This window comes from Arabidopsis thaliana, chromosome 3, assembly GCF_000001735.4.
Source record: "Arabidopsis thaliana chromosome 3, partial sequence".
Classification (NCBI taxonomy): Eukaryota; Viridiplantae; Streptophyta; class Magnoliopsida; order Brassicales; family Brassicaceae; genus Arabidopsis; species Arabidopsis thaliana.
In genome coordinates, this window is record NC_003074.8 from 19,357,523 (window position 1) to 19,376,035 (window position 18,513).

The following is an 18,513-nucleotide window of genomic DNA, read 5'->3' on the forward strand; positions in this document are numbered from 1 at the left end:
ACAAAAATGAATTTTTCGACAAAACTCAAAATAAAATTAAATGTGAAAACAGTGTACAAAATTAAAACATTATCGTCAATTTTCCCACGATCACTCTCAAAAGAAAATAAAAATCAACCCACATATTCTCCATACTCCCACAATTTCTTTTTCTTCTATTCAAACTATGTAACTCTTTTTTTTCAATTAAAACATTCAAACTAACTATTGGGAAACAAAGACAGATACGATCTCAAACCTATATATACAAATCTCGGTATCATCTTTCTATTGTTGATATTGGTTTTTAAAAGAAGGTTGAGAGTAAAATCATTTAGGAGCGAGACCTTCTTTGTAACAAGAGTCTTCAATCTCTAATCAGTTCATATAAGGCAATATGGCCAGCGTATGTTATATTTCTTTTATTTTATTGATTGCGTTTAGATGAGTATATTAATGCTTTCTGTTTTTGAATTATCTTTTATTATGTATGTTTAATATCTTTTTGCTTCATAGATCAACCACTAAAAATAAACAAGCAAACTTGATCGATAGAGGATAAAACACAAACAAAGTAGAAGACTTGAGCAAGAAAAACACCAATGGCAAAGTAGTAGGAGGTTGAAGACGAAGTAGAAGTGTACAACATTAAGACATAAATGATATCATCTATGTATTGAGTCAACTTCACTCTGGTAACTTTTTTTTGTCTATGACTATAATCTATGTTTGTATTGAGTCTTTGAATACCATATGTAATTTTTTATTTTATAGCTTTTGTATGTATTCTAGAAAGCATTGAAGTTGGAAGCTAATTCTCTATATTTGGAAGACTAATAATTTTGTGATATCAACTTCAATTCTCCATTATATATCAAATTATCATCTGAAAAAATAAAATCCACAAATACATGAAACGATATATTTTTCCCTACACGATTATATACTAATCTATTTATAAAATTAATTTTTCATGTATAAATATCGATAATATGTAACATATCATAACATTTAAATTCAAAAAAAGAATGTATCATAACATTAATTTTCGGTGCTATGCACCGGGTATAATACTAGTTACAAATAAAGTATAAAAGGAATTAAACTTTTATATAGATAATTAACACAAACAAAATATTAGAGACGATTTCAAATAAATTATGAGGATATAGATGAGAAAAATACTATATAGAATAACAATAGTAAGAAATTAAAAATAAATAAATCAATTTGTACATATAAATTAGAAAGAAAAATATAGATAAATAATTAAACAATATTAATAGTATCACATAGGTCAATTAAAATTTTATATACAATAGTTAAAGAGTATTATATCTCAAAACTAAGTTTTGATACTGCGTAGAACAAATCATGTTTCAAGCAAAAATGATCAAATTCCTATGATGCTGGAAATGCTTGACGATCCACATGAGACTGGCTATGTGCATGTATGGAGAAAAACGTGTTGTTCGACAACGCGTGCATGCCTTCTTCCACCTAAGTGACGACGCATCACAAAAAGTTATCTAGTAGTGTTAATAGTTCATGTTCCATCTGCCGAAATTACACACAATATAACGTATTCGATTATTTGTTATCCAACAACTTAAACGATTCGACCAACTCACTCAACCTTTTGTCACTAGTTCCAGTCATATATTTCTTATAAATACTCGTTCACTACATCTGTACAGATCGAAAGAATCTCTTGATATATTACAACACACCCATAATTCATAAAGACTAGCTCATATACCTTTGATATATGAGATTTGATCTATATGTCGTTCTCCTTAACTAGATATCGCTAATTGGGCTTGCATTCAACAAGCAACATATATCGCTTATTACATTCGACGATACTCAGCTTCTACATCTTAAGTCTCTCTTTTTTTCTGAGCTCACCATCAAGTATAAGAACACAATTCTACCTCTTATTTGTCTACTCCCAATTTTTTGTTTTTGGTTTTTCACTATTCTGACATCTTATCGTATTATGATTAACGTTAAGAATGTCGTCTCGAAAATCACCTACCTAGCTATTGTTTCAAGATTCGACTCCCATGCGCGTCCCATCAAGAACAAACCATCCAGAAGCATCAACCTCCAACTATTAGAGAATAATGTCCCATTCGCCCCTCGCTGGTCAAATCGCTTCCATTTGATTCACATAAGTCCAACAACAACGATGATCTCTGGTGTACTACTACCAAAACTCAACCTTGAGACAGATTCTCAAAATACTATATGTTCTATTAACTATTTTAACTTGAATCAAGTTGATAATTGTAGAGAGAAATTTTTTGTTCACTTCTTATTAATTTGTAAAACATTTATTTTAAAACCCATTACCGTTAAGCTTTGATACAATGATACATGTTATTTTCTGATTAAAAATGGTTATAAACTTGAACGGTATAAGACTTTAGTGTATAGAGAACAATTTAGAGAATCTGTATTTATGTAACCGCGACCTTTCGGAAACGTAGAAGGTGGTCGCACAAACAAACCAATCAAACCCTTAATCGATGGCACTCTTTTAATGTCTAATAAACTTCGGTTCGTCACTCGACCGGACAATTAAATATGTGATTAAAAGTGTGAATTTCCGGTTCGGTAGAGATTACTGGTATTTGTTAATCCGGGCCGGACCGGGCCGTATCTGAATTATGAACACTTTCCTAATGTCATAGAATCGTTCGTGCCGTCGTCGCTGCGATCTGACCAAAATCAAAAGTGTTACGATTCGGTATCATCGTCTCTCTCATTTGTGATTTTGTCAAACCCTGCTCTCTTTTCTCCAAGTGCTCTCATGGTGCTTCCGCTCTTCCGGCGCGCTGCGATCGCCCGGACTTCCTCGCTTCTCAGAGCTCGTCTTTTCGCTCCTGCCTCCGAATTCCATTCTCGGTACGCTTATTCTCTCTATCTAGTCCCGCCTCTTTCAAAGTATTTTGATGTTGCTCTTCTTCCATGTGTGATCCTTTGCAATTCGATGACTGAACTGTTTCTTAGTTCGATTTCATTTTCCTTTTCCGCAATCATCCATTGACTTTTTTTGGAGTTCTTATTACGTATTGTATAGTGATGTTTAAGAATGCCAAATTTGGTTTTGTTGGAACAATTGAACTATCCATTTTTTCTTATCGAACTGGTAGTACGGGTTTATCTTCTCTAGTTTGTGAGATGTAATTTCCATTTTACGTCACTCGCAGTGAAGAACAAGTGTGTCCTTAAACTGGTGTGATCTCTTTACCTTTCCAATACATTTGACAATGAACTTTCTTATTCAGCTTTTCTAATGGACTATACCACTTGGACGACAAAATTAGTAGCAGTAATGGTGTGAGGTATGTGTTCCATATCACAAATTGAGGACAAGATTTATTTTTATAGAAAAAGTCAGTGTGATCGTAGGCATTCAAAGTTTAAGGTTATAATTTAGTTCGTTTCGTATGTGTTAGATTGTTAGTCTAGTTTGAGATTTTGTCTGTTCTACATTTTCAGGTCTGCCTCTATAGACTTGATTACAAGAATGGATGATAGTTCTCCAAAGCCCATTGTAAGTGAACAGCTAGTACTGTTTCTTTTCTTTTTTCACTTTCATCTATCCGTGTTTCTCACATACATTGTTTTCTTGTAGCTGCGATTTGGCGTGCAAAACTTTTCATCTACAGGTATTCATTGATTGTTATGTCATCTTATGGAATAATGATCTTCATAAATGAGTCAACCAAGCAATTCCATTATAGAATTACTAAACGAGTTGATTATGGGACTTTCATCTGATTTGAGCAACCTGTCGGCAATTGTTAAATTGTTTTAGCCATAAGACTTACCAACACAGATGTTAAGTGGGTGATAAGAATAATTAATGGAAACTTTCGCTTAACTTGTAGAAAAATAGAAATGTTAATTGATGCAGGTGCAAAAACTTCCATATCACTCTTTTCTCTGATGTTTGTGCTTCCATCATACCTTAGATACAGCGACAGGAGATGCAATCAATTATACAAGATTCTTCCATTAAATTATTATTTTCTTTGGGTTGTAGGACCCATATCACAGACGGTTCTTGCAATGCCAGCCTTGTCTCCTACTATGGTAGGAAATTTGACTTCAATCTTGTAAAGAATTTTGGCCTCCTCCAAGACATTTGGACTTCAATCATTGTTTTATGTTTGTTGGGCTTTTGCAGAGTCATGGAAATGTTGTAAAATGGATGAAGAAAGAAGGTGACAAGGTGGGTTATTTCTTATTTTTGGTTGACAAAATTTCAGTCGACTTTTATGATTTTGTCTACTAATGATCATTATACAAGAAAGACGATAAATTGATAATTTAGCTGGCAAAGAAAATATAGAATGTGGAAATTCTCAGTAACAGGTATGAATTTGGTTCTTCCTGACAGGTAGAGGTGGGTGATGTACTATGTGAGATAGAGACAGACAAAGCCACTGTAGAATTTGAGAGTCAAGAGGAAGGGTAATTTTGAAAAAGACGGTTCATGATTTTATGTTTTGATTTGTATTTTTATTTCATTATACCTTGGTAATTCAAATATCTGACTCCCTATAAGTATATGAAAATGTCAATTGGCTTACTATGAAGCATGGTTCTGCAGATTTCTGGCCAAGATTTTAGTCACTGAAGGATCAAAGGATATCCCTGTTAATGAACCGATTGCAATAATGGTAAGCACAGTGGCTGTCTTATACATTTATAGAAACCAAGTATGATCTCACAAAAGGTGATGCATGCATCAACATACGCTTATTAGGAGTTCCTGTTTGTTTATCTAGTCTGCTCTTGGCCTCTTTCACTTTCTTTCGTTTCCTGGGTTTACATTCTGGAAGACTTGACAAATCATAGAGATGTATGGTATTTCGTTGTCAATATTTATTGTGGAAAAATGTCCAAGATCCAATCTCATGCTCTCTTCTTCTAAATATTTCCGTTTGCCATACTGAGTTGTCATGTTATGTCCCCAAACATGATATATCGTAGGGTTTAGGGTGTAGCGTATATTGGTTACAGTTTTGGTCAACATCTTGCTACATAAGGTTGATGGATAAGAGTTTAATCTTATCTATTTAATTGTAACCAAGGTTGAGGAGGAAGACGACATTAAAAACGTTCCTGCTACCATAGAGGGTGGACGAGATGGTAAAGAGGAAACATCAGCTCATCAAGTGATGAAACCTGACGAAAGCACACAACAAAAAAGTTCCATTCAGCCCGATGCATCAGATCTTCCCCCACATGTCGTCTTAGAAATGCCAGCACTTTCTCCTACAATGGTATGAAATTTCATATTTTATGCTAGCTTTTTTTGGAGGAGAAGGCATTCAGCTTTCTATCCTAAGACTCTGAATTATTTGTTTATTGATGTGCAGAACCAAGGTAATATTGCCAAATGGTGGAAAAAAGAGGGTGACAAGGTTAGTTTCTGGTGACCCGATGAGTAAATTGGCATTGTAATTTCACCACAAGAAATCTGATGTTTATGCACTTGCCTGTGTTGATTCTTCTCATTTCATGAAACAGATTGAAGTGGGTGATGTCATAGGTGAGATCGAGACTGACAAAGCCACTCTGGAATTTGAAAGCCTTGAAGAGGGGTATAACTAACATCTTGTCGTCTTATTTCTTTTTCTAGGCAGTATGTTGATGTTCATTCTATATAGCATTCACTATCTGTGGATATTGCTTCTTTTCTTGTTTGGTTAAGTGAGAAGTAAATGTTAATTGCAAAAAGTAAGGTCTCTCCAAGTGTTCCCCCTTGAACTGATAGTGATTTAAAAGGTTGATTTCATGTTTCGTAGTTTTCATATGAGTATGGGCTTCCTCTACAAAAACTGATTTCCTGGATCAAATGAGTGAAGTTATATAATAGATTCTATAACTTGATGGATGACTTTTGTGTAGGTACTTAGCTAAGATTCTAATTCCTGAAGGTTCCAAGGATGTGGCGGTGGGAAAGCCGATTGCCCTAATAGTAAGTCTTTTAGTTCAAAAGTACATTGACTGAATTCTTTATGCCAGAAAACTGTATTACGACTGGTATATTTAATCCATTTGTTTTACTAGCCTGTGTGTAATGCATTTTGTGCATAAATTGGTCGACACTCTTCTAGTTCCATGCTACGTTATATATTGCCTGAAGTAAAAGTTATGCCTGCACAAAAAATCTTTGAAAATACAATTGCTTGCAGATTGGGGGATATAATAAGCTAATCGTTCTTCTCTGTAGGTTGAAGATGCTGAAAGTATTGAAGCCATCAAGTCTTCTTCCGCAGGTAGTTCTGAGGTTGATACAGTTAAAGAAGTCCCTGACAGTGTTGTAGATAAACCTACAGAGAGGAAAGCAGGCTTCACAAAGATCAGTCCTGCTGCAAAGCTATTGATTTTAGAACATGGATTGGAGGCATCATCAATTGAGGCATCGGGTCCCTATGGTACATTATTGAAATCAGACGTTGTGGCCGCAATTGCTTCTGGAAAAGCTTCTAAATCATCTGCGTCTACGAAGAAGAAGCAACCATCAAAGGAGACCCCGTCTAAATCCTCCTCCACATCGAAGCCTTCTGTGACACAGTCAGATAATAATTATGAAGATTTTCCAAATAGTCAAATTCGCAAGGTAAATTAACATATTTATTACTCTCTATGTAGAATGATGAAATATGTCCTGCTGCATTCTGTTTTACTTTCCCCACTTGGCAGATTATAGCAAAACGTTTATTGGAATCAAAACAGAAGATACCCCATTTGTATTTACAATCAGGTTGGTGACTCACAACCTTTGTATTTTCTTTGTGTATTTTATTTGCTGTTTAAGCATTTTATTTTGCCTGCAGATGTTGTATTGGATCCTCTTCTTGCATTTAGAAAAGAACTTCAAGGTTTGTAGACTGCTCTTATCACACATCCTGGTATTTATTAACAACTTGAGAGGCTCAGAGTGAACTGTACTTTCATGATCTACAGAAAACCATGGCGTTAAAGTGTCTGTCAATGACATAGTTATTAAAGCAGTGGCAGTCGCACTGAGGAATGTACGACAAGCTAATGGTGAGAAATTATTTTCTCCTCGTAAATGATTTCATTAAAAATAACTAAACTATGGTTTGTTCCCATCCCTAACTATGCGCTAGATTAAAACCTTAGTTCATCCTCTTTAAGGAAACTCGGCTTCCATGTTGGATTATTCTTGCAATGCCGTTTACCTCCGTTGAGAGTATTTAGTAAAGATGTTTTGAGATTGTAATACTGTAACATTCAATATGACTGGTAATGCATTTTAGACTCGGTTTTAGTCGTTACAAGTAGGACATTTTTTGGTGTGAGTTTGATGTAATGATTTGTGGATTGGAATCGTGTGGTTGTTTTTTCTCTTCTGCTTTCTCAAACCTTTCTTATGGTTGCTTAAAGTTCTCTTTCTCAATGTCTGGCAGCTTTCTGGGATGCTGAGAAAGGAGATATCGTTATGTGTGACAGTGTTGACATATCAATTGCAGTTGCAACTGAGAAGGTACACTTGTGTGTTTGATTTTCTGATCATTTCAACAGTTTATCCCTCATCATCTTGGCATTTTTTGCAGGGCTTAATGACTCCAATTATCAAGAATGCAGACCAGAAATCTATTTCTGCTATTTCCTTAGAGGTAATTTTATTCTCTCTGAAGTTAAACGAATATGGAAGGCTATAGAGGCACATATGTTTGATCAGTTCTTACCATATTCCATGTGTTGTTGATCGCTATAGTTATGAATTTTAATATGTCAAATGATTTTTGGATCAGGTTAAGGAGCTGGCACAAAAGGCTCGATCTGGAAAGCTTGCTCCTCATGAGTTTCAAGGAGGGACATTCAGGTATTCATCATTTTTAAGTTATTAAGCATAGTACGGAATTATCAATCATGTGTAACTTTTCCTACTTAACGAGAAAACCATACTTTATCGTTTTGCAGCATATCAAATCTAGGAATGTATCCTGTGGATAATTTCTGCGCAATCATTAACCCCCCTCAGGTAATCATAGCCTTAACGATGCACCCTGAATCACAGATTGAAGATTAAGTTTTGCTGTTTGTAATTTGTGGTGTAGAGGATTTAGTTTAATATTTATAGAGATGCAGATGTGTTTTTTTGGATAATAAACTTCAGGACTATCAATTGTCTTGCAGGCTGGGATTCTAGCAGTTGGTAGAGGAAACAAAGTGGTTGAGCCAGTTATTGGACTAGATGGTGAGCTAGTAGAATCCTTTTGGGTTTTCAACTAGGGTTGCTATTCTGATCATGGTATGACAAGTTTTCGTCATTGTTTCAGGAATTGAGAAGCCTTCTGTTGTGACAAAAATGAATGTAACGTTATCCGCTGATCATCGGATCTTTGATGGACAAGTTGGAGGTAATGGAACATTCATAAATCCCTTCGTTTCGAGTTTTATGTTATGCTGCTGCCATATTTCACTGTGTTTCTCCTTTGTTACTCATTGCTTTTTCTATGAAACCGGCTTTGTTTCAGCTTCGTTTATGTCTGAATTGCGTTCAAACTTTGAGGATGTTCGAAGACTTCTTCTGTGAGAAAGATCCAACTGTTTACCAAATGAATCTTGGATTACTACATAATAAACCTCGGACCAACCCACGTGCACATCCAGAACCAGAACTGCTGGTCTACATTGTTAACTCTGATCACATGTTTCATTTTTTTCCATTTGGTTCATATACTTACCAAAATTTGTTTTGGTCTTTAACAATTCGTCTTATAGATTGGTAACTTCCTGAGGTATTTTTTGTCTGGTCTGTCCTCTGCAAAATAAATAATTTCAGCTGTCAATCCGCAACTGGTGAAATAATTTAAAAAGTATTTTACCCTCATCAAAATTTTTAAAATGAGATTATTGCCATCTCTGTTCTACCAGATCTTATTGTTGAGCTCCAAGAAACGATTTATAGACTTATAGTGGTTAGTGTTGAATTCATCCGTTAAGTCTTTAACCAAGAGATTACAAAATTTCTATCCAAAATTTAGGGTTTAAGTACCATTACAAAAGAAGGAAATATCAGAGATTTGAAGGTGATGTAGGTTAATCATCTGAAGTAGTCTAATGTCTTGCAAATTGTGTTGTAATTTGTTCTATATATAAAGTTTTTGCATTTTCGGAGAAATAAAGAAAAAAATGATCACAATACATCCGAATTGATAGCATCGCATTCGCATAATAAAAACTTGTAGAATGAAAAAATGAAAAATCACATAATGAAACAAGAAACTATACGCTTACTTATTAGCATAATATGCTTTTATTTATATTTTTAGACGTAAGATCTACATTTTCATGAATCTTATGCATATTTTCTCGATTGGTTCTTGCATAATCGTATTAAAAACCCGTTATTCAACCATTATCCGTGTTACGAATAAAGTATGAAATATAAATGAAATATGGAGGCAACAGAAGAAGAAAAGTTTAAATGTGTGTCAAAATTGTAATTTTCAGAACTTCAGCCGGAGAAGAAAGACATGAGCGGCTTCGTGGTTTCAAAACCGGAGCAGAGCCATCATCGTCTCTTCGATTTCGCAAAGACGGCCATAATCAACATCTTCGCACATCCTTATGCCACTGTATCTAACAAACCCGCTTCCTCTCAACTCCATTTCATTTACAAAGTCTTATCCTTTATGTCTCTCTCTCTGCGTCTTTTCTAGGTTTGCGAATTGTACTGTGGCGGAGCTCCCGAAACCGACAAGTGGGAAGCTGCTCCGATTGGTCACTACATCGGAATTGGTATTAATATACTCTTACTTACATACTCAGTGTTATATCAGTACGGCTTCATCGAAGATTGATAGGTTTGCGTTTTTTTCTATTTGGGGGAAGTAGATACATCTTCTGGGATTTCTTCTGTACGAGAAGCTTGGGAGAGTCAGAGGAAGAATTACGATGTGGAATTCTTTGAAGCTGATCCTTCCAAGGCAAGGCCTTTTTTTGTTTTTCCATGTGTTTCAGCTAAACTAAGTAATCTGGAGCAAAAGTCTTAGTTTTTGCTTCATTTTGTGTCACAGGATGATTTTGAAATCCAGCTACAGAAGAAATTGGAGCAGGCTGATTTAGTTTCTTGTTGGCGCCATCTCCAGGTTTGAGATTTTGTCGTTTGTTTTCTCCGAAAAATGTAGCATAGCAAGGATGTGATGGTCTAAAATCTTCTTTATGTAGTTATGCTTTGAAACTGAGGAGAGTGCGAGAAGACTCCTAACTAATGTAGCATGTTTACTGAAACCAGGGGGTTATTTTTTCGGTATCACTCCTGACTCGTCTACGATTTGGTAATGATGTTTTCTGTATCAATGCATCAACTTCAGCATTTGATTGCCTATATATTTTGATCAGTTGGACTGCGCTCCTTAACATTCTGGTCAAACAGGGCAAAGTACCAGAAAAATGTTGAAGCATACCACAACAGAAGCGGTGCAAAGCCTAATGTATTTCCAAACTACATTCGGTCTGAAAGTTACATGATCACTTTCGAATTGGAGGAAGAAAAGTGAGCATTTTTTATCTGAGATAAATTCATTTTGCTATCAAGTTCCTTTTGTGAACTTGGACTGTTTGTCATTTTCTTCTCAGATTTCCGCTGTTTGGAAAGAGGTACCAGCTGAAATTTTCTGGTGACAATGCTTCTGAAGACCATTGCTTGGTTCACTTCCCAAGCTTAATCAGGTGGGTTCTCGGGCACCATGATCTCGCTTTTCTTGTTTAGCAAAATGTAACACTAATTGGATGATATGAAATTACCATATCAACAATGTGCACTTGTTGAACTTAAAGCTTGTATTTATTCTTAAAACTCTTTAAGTAAACAAGATTTCCATTCTACTCGTGATATTGCTTCTAGTTGAGCTACAAATGACATCTAGTTTGTATATATCTTTCGAGTCTTGGTCATCTAACTTATTGTTTTGGTGTTTGCTATTCAGGTTAGCGAGGGAAGCTGGCCTTGAATTTGTGGAAATTCAAAGTTTAACAGATTTTTATGATGATAACAGGTTCGAAGTCTCCCATACTTGTAGATTCTCAATCTTTTATCATGAGCTTTTGTATGTCATAGTTGCTCCTTTCGAAGGTTGTATTACAATGCTGATGTTGTTCAACTCTTCTTGTCAGAGCCCAGTTTGCAAGCTTGCTGATGAATGCTGGCCCGAATTTCGTTGACCCTAGGGGAAAACTTCTTCCAAGAGCATTTGATTTGTTAGGTAACCTTGCCATCATATTATGCCATCTTATCATATCTAATCTCTAGTTTTGATACTTTATATCCTTATTTTGCGCAGGTCTGTATGCAACATTCATATTTCAGAAGCCTGACCCAGATATCGAACCTCCTCTAACGACCCCAATACCTTTTGAAAGCTCCAATAATCATGATGAGGCAAGTACCTTTGTCTTGTCATATTCTCGTTCTACACAAGTATAAATAACTCTAAAATTTCCTTTTCACTTGAGAAAAAGAGTCTGGCTATAGCTTTAGTATGGACTGTATAGTTTTCAGTTTGTAGCACAACAGTGCTTCAGTCTCAGCTCCTTGCCCGGATGTTATTGTAGTTGATCCATTTATTAAATTGTTTTTGACAACTTTGCAGAGAGAATTGCCAGTTATCACGGTGATCACTGACGCAAGTGCACCAGCAGAAGATCCATCACAAGGACTAGGGAAGATTGTTGAACAAAAAGGAATACTGGGACCAGGCCCTGCTGATTTACGTTTCTCTGAAGCAATTTGATGCCTTTTATTTTAGGAAGATGTACTGCTTTGGTGATGTAGTGAAAGTTGTTTATCAGTGCCACAGATGAGCTAAAACGAGCGTCTCGGTTTGTTATAATATCAAACCACATTTTTCATGTGTTTTAACAAACATTTTCAACAATGTTCAACAACACTTTACTCCACGATTCGTAAATGAAATAAGCAACAGATTTAAATCTTGCAGAAGTGGTAGCTGGATTTTGGTACCTAGCCGACCACTCTTCCTCTGAAGAGCAAAATGTTCCATCCTGGGACAATTCGCTTCAATCAGAATCAGAGTCATGCCTTCTTTTTTTCTCCTTCTTCTCTTTCTTGTGCTTCTTTCTATCATCTGAATCACGAGCGCTTCGCTTCTCATGCCTTTCGCGTTTTTCACGCCTATCATGTCTTTCTTCCTTCTCTCTCTTTGCAGGTTTCCTTTCCTCACGCCTATCCTTCTTTTGGTCCCTCTCAACATCATCCGGTCCATCTTCAACAGTTTTGACCCCTGATGTATCTGCTGGTAAGCGTGCTGAATCTGCATCTTCTTTCTGAGAGGATGCAAGGGTGCTCGGATCTTCCCAAGGTCGTGGTGCTCTGTACAGAGTTGGAGAAAGACATGTGAGACAAGGGACAAAGGTAAACTACCAATAAACCATAAAGCCACCAAAAACATTAACATAGTTAAAAATTAGAGTTTTTTACGAAAGAAAAAGAACTTACTTAGCATATCCAAGACCGTGAACCCACACAGCATCAGCATTCCCTGCACCTAAGTCCTCTGCTGTCGAACCCCTCTTCACAAGTTCAGTAAACTCTTGCTTATCAAGGCGATTTCCTTGTGGCCTTGTAGAGGACTTTGGTGCCAAGCCAAGAGCCTCCCTCATGGCCTGCTCCTCTTGTTCCTTAACTCTTTGAATCTCTTCTTTCATAGCATCCATCTCGGAACCCTTTTGCTTTTTATCTCTAGCATACCAATGAAGATCTTTACCTATTCAGTTGGTGTACATGGCAAATGAATGTCAGTCAAAACTCACTAAACTGAAGATTAATCTACAAAAATCTAAGGCAGTGGATTTATGAAAGGAGTAACTAAAGTAAAACAACCATTGACTGCCCATACTCCAATGAGATTGAACAGAGCAATGAAGCACAAAGGAGGATTATATCGTCAAGATGAAAACTAGTTAGCTTACAAATTAACAACCACCGAGAGTGTACATAAGAAAAAGTACCTTTTTGCCATCTTCCAACAGGGGCTTTGATACTGTGACCCAAATAGTTCTCCCTATATTTATCAGCCTTGACTTCATCCCAACTGAATTCTGCACATTTATAAACAAATTCAATTAGTAATAGAGTTCTCATCATTAGCAGCTCATGTTCTACATCTTTGATTTGAAAACTAATTGCCAAAAACGATCTGTTAATTAGAATGACAAAGCTTCTTCTGAATTTCAGCTTCTCCCACAAATTGCTTATAGACAATTCAATCAAACACTAGATCCAACAAAAAAAATCATCAAAATAGCAGAGAAGAACGAAAACGTTGGATAATACATAGGAACCCTAACAGTTGAGAATTTTATGTAGGATCTTGTAATTAGAAGCAAAATCCAAAACGAATTATAATGAAACTTACGATCTCGACCACCGCGAACACCTCCCCTCGTTGGATGATACATCGAAACCCTGAAAGTTGCAACCTTGATTTTTCCTCAGGAGGCTAAAAGCCAGAACTTTGATTGGATACGAATTTCTCAGATTTTTGGTTCCAATGGAGTTTAAATAAAAACAAAAATACAAAAAACAAACTGAAGACGGTGATTATTATTATGGGCCAAATAAGGCTTTAGGCCCATTAGAGGTTAATAGAAACAAAAACTTGAAAAGACACGTGTGACACGTGTCGTAAGCAAAGAAGGAGAGAAGTGGAGAGAAGTGACCACCAGACAATTGTAAAGCCTACCTAATCCACACCGATTCAATTCAAAACCCTAAACTCAAAATCCGTCTCGGTGGAGGAAAAATGGCTGAAGAAGCTCAAGTAGATCGTTCTAATGGCTCTGATTCATCATCTCCTCCCATAAAGTTACCTCCTTTCATCACCAACCTATTCGCCTTTCTTCAACCTAAGCCTCCTCCTGCTACTATTGATGCCAATGCTCCTAAACCTACCGGCGAGAAGGAACCTCTGAAATCGACCTACGAGACTGTCACTTTCCCTTACAATCCACCCAAAAGCGCAGAGCCAATCAAGTTTGAGGCTGAGCCCAGCTCTGGCAGGACTTCCAACTCTGTCATCCTTTGGCAGGTGATTTTGTTAAGATGTTTATATTTTAGAGGGTTCTTTGATGAAAAATGATTTGAATTGGCTTATAATTTGGGGTTTGGTGAGAGGTGCTTTGTTATGTTATTTATGAGAATTGTAGGGACATGGTTGTTTATGGTAGATGTTCATAATTATGACTCTATGACTCAGATTATCACTTCCTGTTTACTAGAAACTATTCTGGCTTTTTTTCTCTATCAATAGGCAAATAGTTTTCGATGTTTTCAATGTATTTCATTGGTTGCAGTCAGTTGCAGTGTGCTACAATGAATGTTGAAAATGGTTTCAGTTTTTGTTATGCCTTCGATTCCTGGTAATGCTTTAGATGACCTCTAACAATTAGCTTGATGTTCTGTCGTTCATGGAGTAGGAAGCATACTATTTTTGCTCCTTTCAATTGCAAGTTTTGTAGTAGTCAGAGCTATCAAAGGCTGACTTGATATATGAATAGCATGACTCGAGAATCGAGATGTTTTGGTTGTGGTGTGCTTTATTTTCTCATCAATGGACTCCTGACGTATACGAAAGAGTTTTGTTCTGATGATTGTTTCAAATCCTGGAAAAAGTTGGATTCTTTCATGGTTAATTTAGTGGAGTATTCTCTATAACTATTTCAGGTATATGCACTTGGAGGGTTTCTTGTCCTGAAGTGGGCCTGGGCAAGATGGAATGAAAGGAACGAGAGAAGTGACAAAAAGGAGGCGACGGGTGATGATGATCAGAAAGATGATGATGAGGATGATCAATCATCTGATGGGCATGAAGACTAGTCATATTACTTGAACACGATGAAAATGTTACCCACTTTGGTTCTGTATAGCAAAAACACCATAAACTTCAAAATGAAGATTTCTTATTTTCCATTGTATGTACTTGAATCTTGAGTCTCATCTCCTTATCTAAGGGGACTCGAAATCTCTTCTCATGCTGGCAAGAAGTTTTTTTTTTCTTACTGGACAAATCTCTTGTTGTTGCTGTGCAGTGTCTCTTTAGTTCGTGACTTGTAGTTAGATCATTGCTAGTTAAGTTTCAAGAGATTTGTCATGTTAAATATCATAAACCGAACAAATGAACACACAAACATTATCAACAAATGGGATTTCAACAAACGGTCCTATAATGACCAAGTTATGAATCACATACATAACTTTTGCCTCTTCTATACAGTATTTTGACGTTACACAAAGCTGATATTAGTCTACAGTGTATATAACAACCACCACACTCTACAAAGATCCAACAATCATATCACGGCTTCACAAGGATCAACAGAATCATTCTCGCCTAAATAAGCCATCATCTGAACCACTAGTAGGAGACAGCCCAAACGGGCGTGTGTAATAAGGAGTCGAATACAATTCTCTACTGCTTAGAACTGAATCAGGATACAAGCTTCGAGTAGGTGTCACAGGGGTATTATATGTACTTGACGATACTTGGTTACCTTCAAAACCAGATGTTCCACCAGAGATTGCACTGCCTGAAACTCTTGGTATGCCTTTATTAAGTCTGAATCCTGGAACATCAACCATCGGTGGACCATCTGCCCTGAAGCTGGACCATAGTTTTGGTCCACCGATGTATGGGGTGGTCGAAAGTCGGTCATCCACTGACAAAGGAGGACTGGTTTCTAGTTGGCTTTGGAAGCCAGTATTTAGGAGATTGTTTGTGGCTGTTCTGCTGAAAAGCTGATCTCCAGGTACTAGGGGGACGTCTCGCTCAGGCATATGGGTAACCATGGCGTTCTGAGAACTCGAAGCTAGAAAAGTGTTCCTATTTGAAGCATCAGATGTAAAATCGGTGGGGACACGGAAAAGTCCAGCAGCACAGATAACTGGAAACTCTACCATGGACCCGACACTGGAAGCAGGGAGAGATGGTTTAGTACTAAATGCTGGTTCCATCGGTAGTGCATATGTGTTCATATATGAACCTGGTGTTGAAGGATATGAGCTTTCAGAATGACAATCCGGGTTTCTGATATGTAGGCTATTGACTTTCTCTTGCAGAGACAGCTTCGCTTGCTTTAGTGCGGTCAGTACAGTTTCACAAGTATCAGGCTTCACATCTTTCACTGAAACTAATGGATCATCTACTTCATGAATGGTAGTGGTAGTACTGCCAAAGAAACCACCTCTCGAGTTTGGTTGCGTTACAGGAGGCGACCGAATAGTTGATGAAGAATGCTCATTGATACCTTTACTGCTCTGTGGTTGGGAATACTCACTTGTAGGGCTCTCAGAAATATGTTTTCCTTTGTCTCGAGAAGAATAAGCATCTTGTTCCACAGATCTGGAACCACAACTATTGCAGCACTTATCAGGTGACGTTACTGAATTATCAGGTGAACCATGCGACAAAGTTTCAAACGATTCTCTAAAGTCAACTTCATTAGCTATAGACCTTGTATCACGGAGTGAAGGGACTACTGTAGAACCTTGAAGTGGAGATTGAGCTTTTTCTCCGTTACTTTCATCCGTCACATCTGAATGGTTTCCAACGTCACATAAATCCTGAAAGATTGGACAAGAAGTATTGTTCAGGAATTCCAGTGAATTAAGCGGAGACTAAGTTCAACCTTTGTGAACTAAGATATCTTCATAGATAATGTCTTCAGAAACAATATGGTTATATAACAGTTAATACAAAGAAGAAAAAAAGCATACATTTTTCATAACTTTTTAGCACAATGGAGAGAAGACAGAATAAAAGAATCAATGTATACGCATGCAAACCAAATATAGAAAACTGCAGCATATGCACAATTATCAACGCCACATAAAAGAAACTTTGTTGGTTGATTCATATAAACACGAAATATACCATAATCACAATTGATGAAAACAATTTCTAAAGGTCAAAGCCTGAGATATAGGGCATACCAGGGCAGATGATTTATTCTCTCTGAAATTTTTCTCCCATTCCCTTTGAGTCTCTTCCATTTCTTCAAAAGATCCGATAACTTGAGCACGGTTTTCTAACGCTCTCTCCAAGTTGATGTCCGTACTGTTTCCCTTCTCTAAACCATTTGAATTTGACAACTTGTTCAAACTATCGTCTCCCTTCACAACAGCAACATCCACCACGGTTCTAGATACTTGATCATTCTTTTGAGGAAGCATTTCAGTGCGAACTCCATTTTCTTGAAATTCAACCGGATTTCCATCTCTCTTGTAATCCTCAGATACATTTCTGGAAAGTTGAAAAATGTTGGTTATTCTATTACACAACATACATAAGCAAGCTTTACAATTGCTTTACTAATAAAGCGATTTATGATGTATATAATTAGAGAGACGATTTCTAAGCATATAACCTTCAATCTCAAATTTCTAAGCACTGTGTTTCTAGGCAATGCTTGCACAATTTGTAATAGTAAACCACTCATAAATCACTGAGCAGCTAAAGATAACAAAACAGACCTTGCTTCACCACGTCTAATTTGCCGACAAGATCTTCCTTGACGATGTCTCGGTGAGGAAAAATAAGCACACTCGAAACCTCTGTGATGTCTCCTATTCCGGTTTTCCTTGATCTTGTCAGAAGAACCTGGTTCCCTCCTGCGACCTTTCCAGGACAAACTTTTGCCTAACACTAAAAAACAAACAAATCTCCGACACTGAGAGTTGCTCAAATCTCATTAAACCCATGAATCAGAAACTTTCCTCCTATCACATAAAAACTCTAACCTGAGTTACTCTGAGAGTAGCATTCATGATCAGAGTTTGAATCATAATCATCAGACACATCATTATACCCATTTTCCTCTAAGATCGCAAGAACATCAGCAGTTGCCTGTTCAGCCTTCTTCCTCTGTAAAGATACAATCTTGAGCTGTTCCTCTAACTCAGCTACCTAAAGATATTAAGACAGGACATAAGACTAAAGAACATTTCACTGGATCATCCCTACAAATTATAAAAGAACATACTTTATCAGCGAGACCATCAAGCTTTGCTCTAGCACTCTTGGAAACAGCTCTTTCAGCTAATAAACGTGCACGAAGAAACTCAATAGTCACTGAAGTAGGATCTTGTGCCTCTGAATCAATACACCTATAAAAATGTACCAAAACCCAAATCTAAATTTCGATTCGCAAAACGATCTTATTCATCTGGAAAAAAAAAGACAGAACTATACCGATGATGATCTAACTTGTCTTGATTCGCCATCGTGTAGACGAACCAAAAGATCTACGAACTTCGAAGATCGGTGTGAAGAAGAAGACGTCTCTCTCTTTGCTTACACAAGTCAATGAAGATAGTTTTTTTTTTAATCTTTCACTAATGTATTTTACTCTCTTCTCATTGGTTGTAAGTATTTACTAATTTCGATTTTATACTTTTTTGTGTAGTAGACAAAGTCATGGATTTGGATTGAGATTTACAGAAAAAAAAAAGTAAAAAAA

The 18,513-nt window shown here is 36.7% G+C and overlaps 5 protein-coding genes across 8 annotated transcripts; 3 read left to right on the forward strand and 2 right to left on the reverse strand.

The window, feature by feature from the left end:
- Positions 1 to 2,606: 2,606 nt before the first annotated feature.
- On the forward strand, positions 2,607 to 8,895 carry LTA3 (Dihydrolipoamide acetyltransferase, long form protein). 2 transcript variants are annotated; one of them, NM_115080.3, is made up of 23 exons: positions 2,607 to 2,889; positions 3,273 to 3,329; positions 3,487 to 3,541; positions 3,623 to 3,656; positions 4,034 to 4,083; positions 4,178 to 4,222; positions 4,391 to 4,464; positions 4,604 to 4,673; positions 5,088 to 5,279; positions 5,376 to 5,420; positions 5,527 to 5,600; positions 5,908 to 5,977; positions 6,233 to 6,622; positions 6,706 to 6,766; positions 6,840 to 6,884; positions 6,970 to 7,053; positions 7,437 to 7,513; positions 7,584 to 7,646; positions 7,785 to 7,855; positions 7,954 to 8,014; positions 8,170 to 8,230; positions 8,313 to 8,393; positions 8,511 to 8,895. In NM_115080.3, exons 1-23 carry the CDS (start codon positions 2,795 to 2,797, stop codon positions 8,567 to 8,569), a joined length of 1,914 nt encoding a protein of 637 aa, NP_190788.1. In that variant the 5' UTR covers positions 2,607 to 2,794; the 3' UTR covers positions 8,570 to 8,895. The 2 variants fall into 2 exon arrangements, with proteins under 2 accessions (NP_190788.1, NP_001190070.1); NM_001203141.1 differs by having other exon boundaries at positions 2,684 to 2,889; positions 3,806 to 4,083; positions 8,511 to 8,865.
- A 566-nt stretch (positions 8,896 to 9,461) lies between these two features.
- On the forward strand, positions 9,462 to 11,972 carry AT3G52210 (S-adenosyl-L-methionine-dependent methyltransferases superfamily protein). 3 transcript variants are annotated; one of them, NM_115081.4, is made up of 11 exons: positions 9,462 to 9,614; positions 9,699 to 9,777; positions 9,874 to 9,965; positions 10,056 to 10,127; positions 10,207 to 10,316; positions 10,415 to 10,534; positions 10,618 to 10,710; positions 10,968 to 11,036; positions 11,155 to 11,243; positions 11,322 to 11,419; positions 11,631 to 11,972. In NM_115081.4, exons 1-11 carry the CDS (start codon positions 9,513 to 9,515, stop codon positions 11,769 to 11,771), a joined length of 1,065 nt encoding a protein of 354 aa, NP_190789.3. In that variant the 5' UTR covers positions 9,462 to 9,512; the 3' UTR covers positions 11,772 to 11,972. The 3 variants fall into 3 exon arrangements, with proteins under 3 accessions (NP_190789.3, NP_001030843.1, NP_001030844.1); NM_001035766.2 differs by having other exon boundaries at positions 9,495 to 9,614; positions 11,162 to 11,243; NM_001035767.2 differs by having other exon boundaries at positions 9,496 to 9,614; positions 9,871 to 9,965.
- AT3G52220 (leukocyte immunoglobulin-like receptor family A protein) lies at positions 11,840 to 13,552 on the reverse strand. The gene is made up of 4 exons (NM_115082.3): positions 13,416 to 13,552; positions 13,009 to 13,098; positions 12,497 to 12,764; positions 11,840 to 12,370 (listed from the first exon to the last, which is right to left on the reverse strand). Exons 1-4 carry the CDS (start codon positions 13,456 to 13,458, stop codon positions 12,058 to 12,060), a joined length of 714 nt encoding a protein of 237 aa, NP_566962.1. The 5' UTR covers positions 13,459 to 13,552; the 3' UTR covers positions 11,840 to 12,057.
- A 60-nt stretch (positions 13,553 to 13,612) lies between these two features.
- Positions 13,613 to 15,165, forward strand: AT3G52230 (uncharacterized protein). The gene is made up of 2 exons (NM_115083.4): positions 13,613 to 14,087; positions 14,723 to 15,165. Exons 1-2 carry the CDS (start codon positions 13,803 to 13,805, stop codon positions 14,873 to 14,875), a joined length of 438 nt encoding a protein of 145 aa, NP_566963.1. The 5' UTR covers positions 13,613 to 13,802; the 3' UTR covers positions 14,876 to 15,165.
- Positions 15,112 to 18,438, reverse strand: AT3G52240 (transcriptional regulator ATRX). Its single transcript, NM_115084.4, has 6 exons — positions 18,246 to 18,438; positions 18,037 to 18,160; positions 17,795 to 17,960; positions 17,528 to 17,699; positions 16,988 to 17,297; positions 15,112 to 16,618 (listed from the first exon to the last, which is right to left on the reverse strand). Exons 1-6 carry the CDS (start codon positions 18,275 to 18,277, stop codon positions 15,380 to 15,382), a joined length of 2,043 nt encoding a protein of 680 aa, NP_190792.2. The 5' UTR covers positions 18,278 to 18,438; the 3' UTR covers positions 15,112 to 15,379.
- Between the last annotated feature and the right edge of the window lie 75 nt (positions 18,439 to 18,513).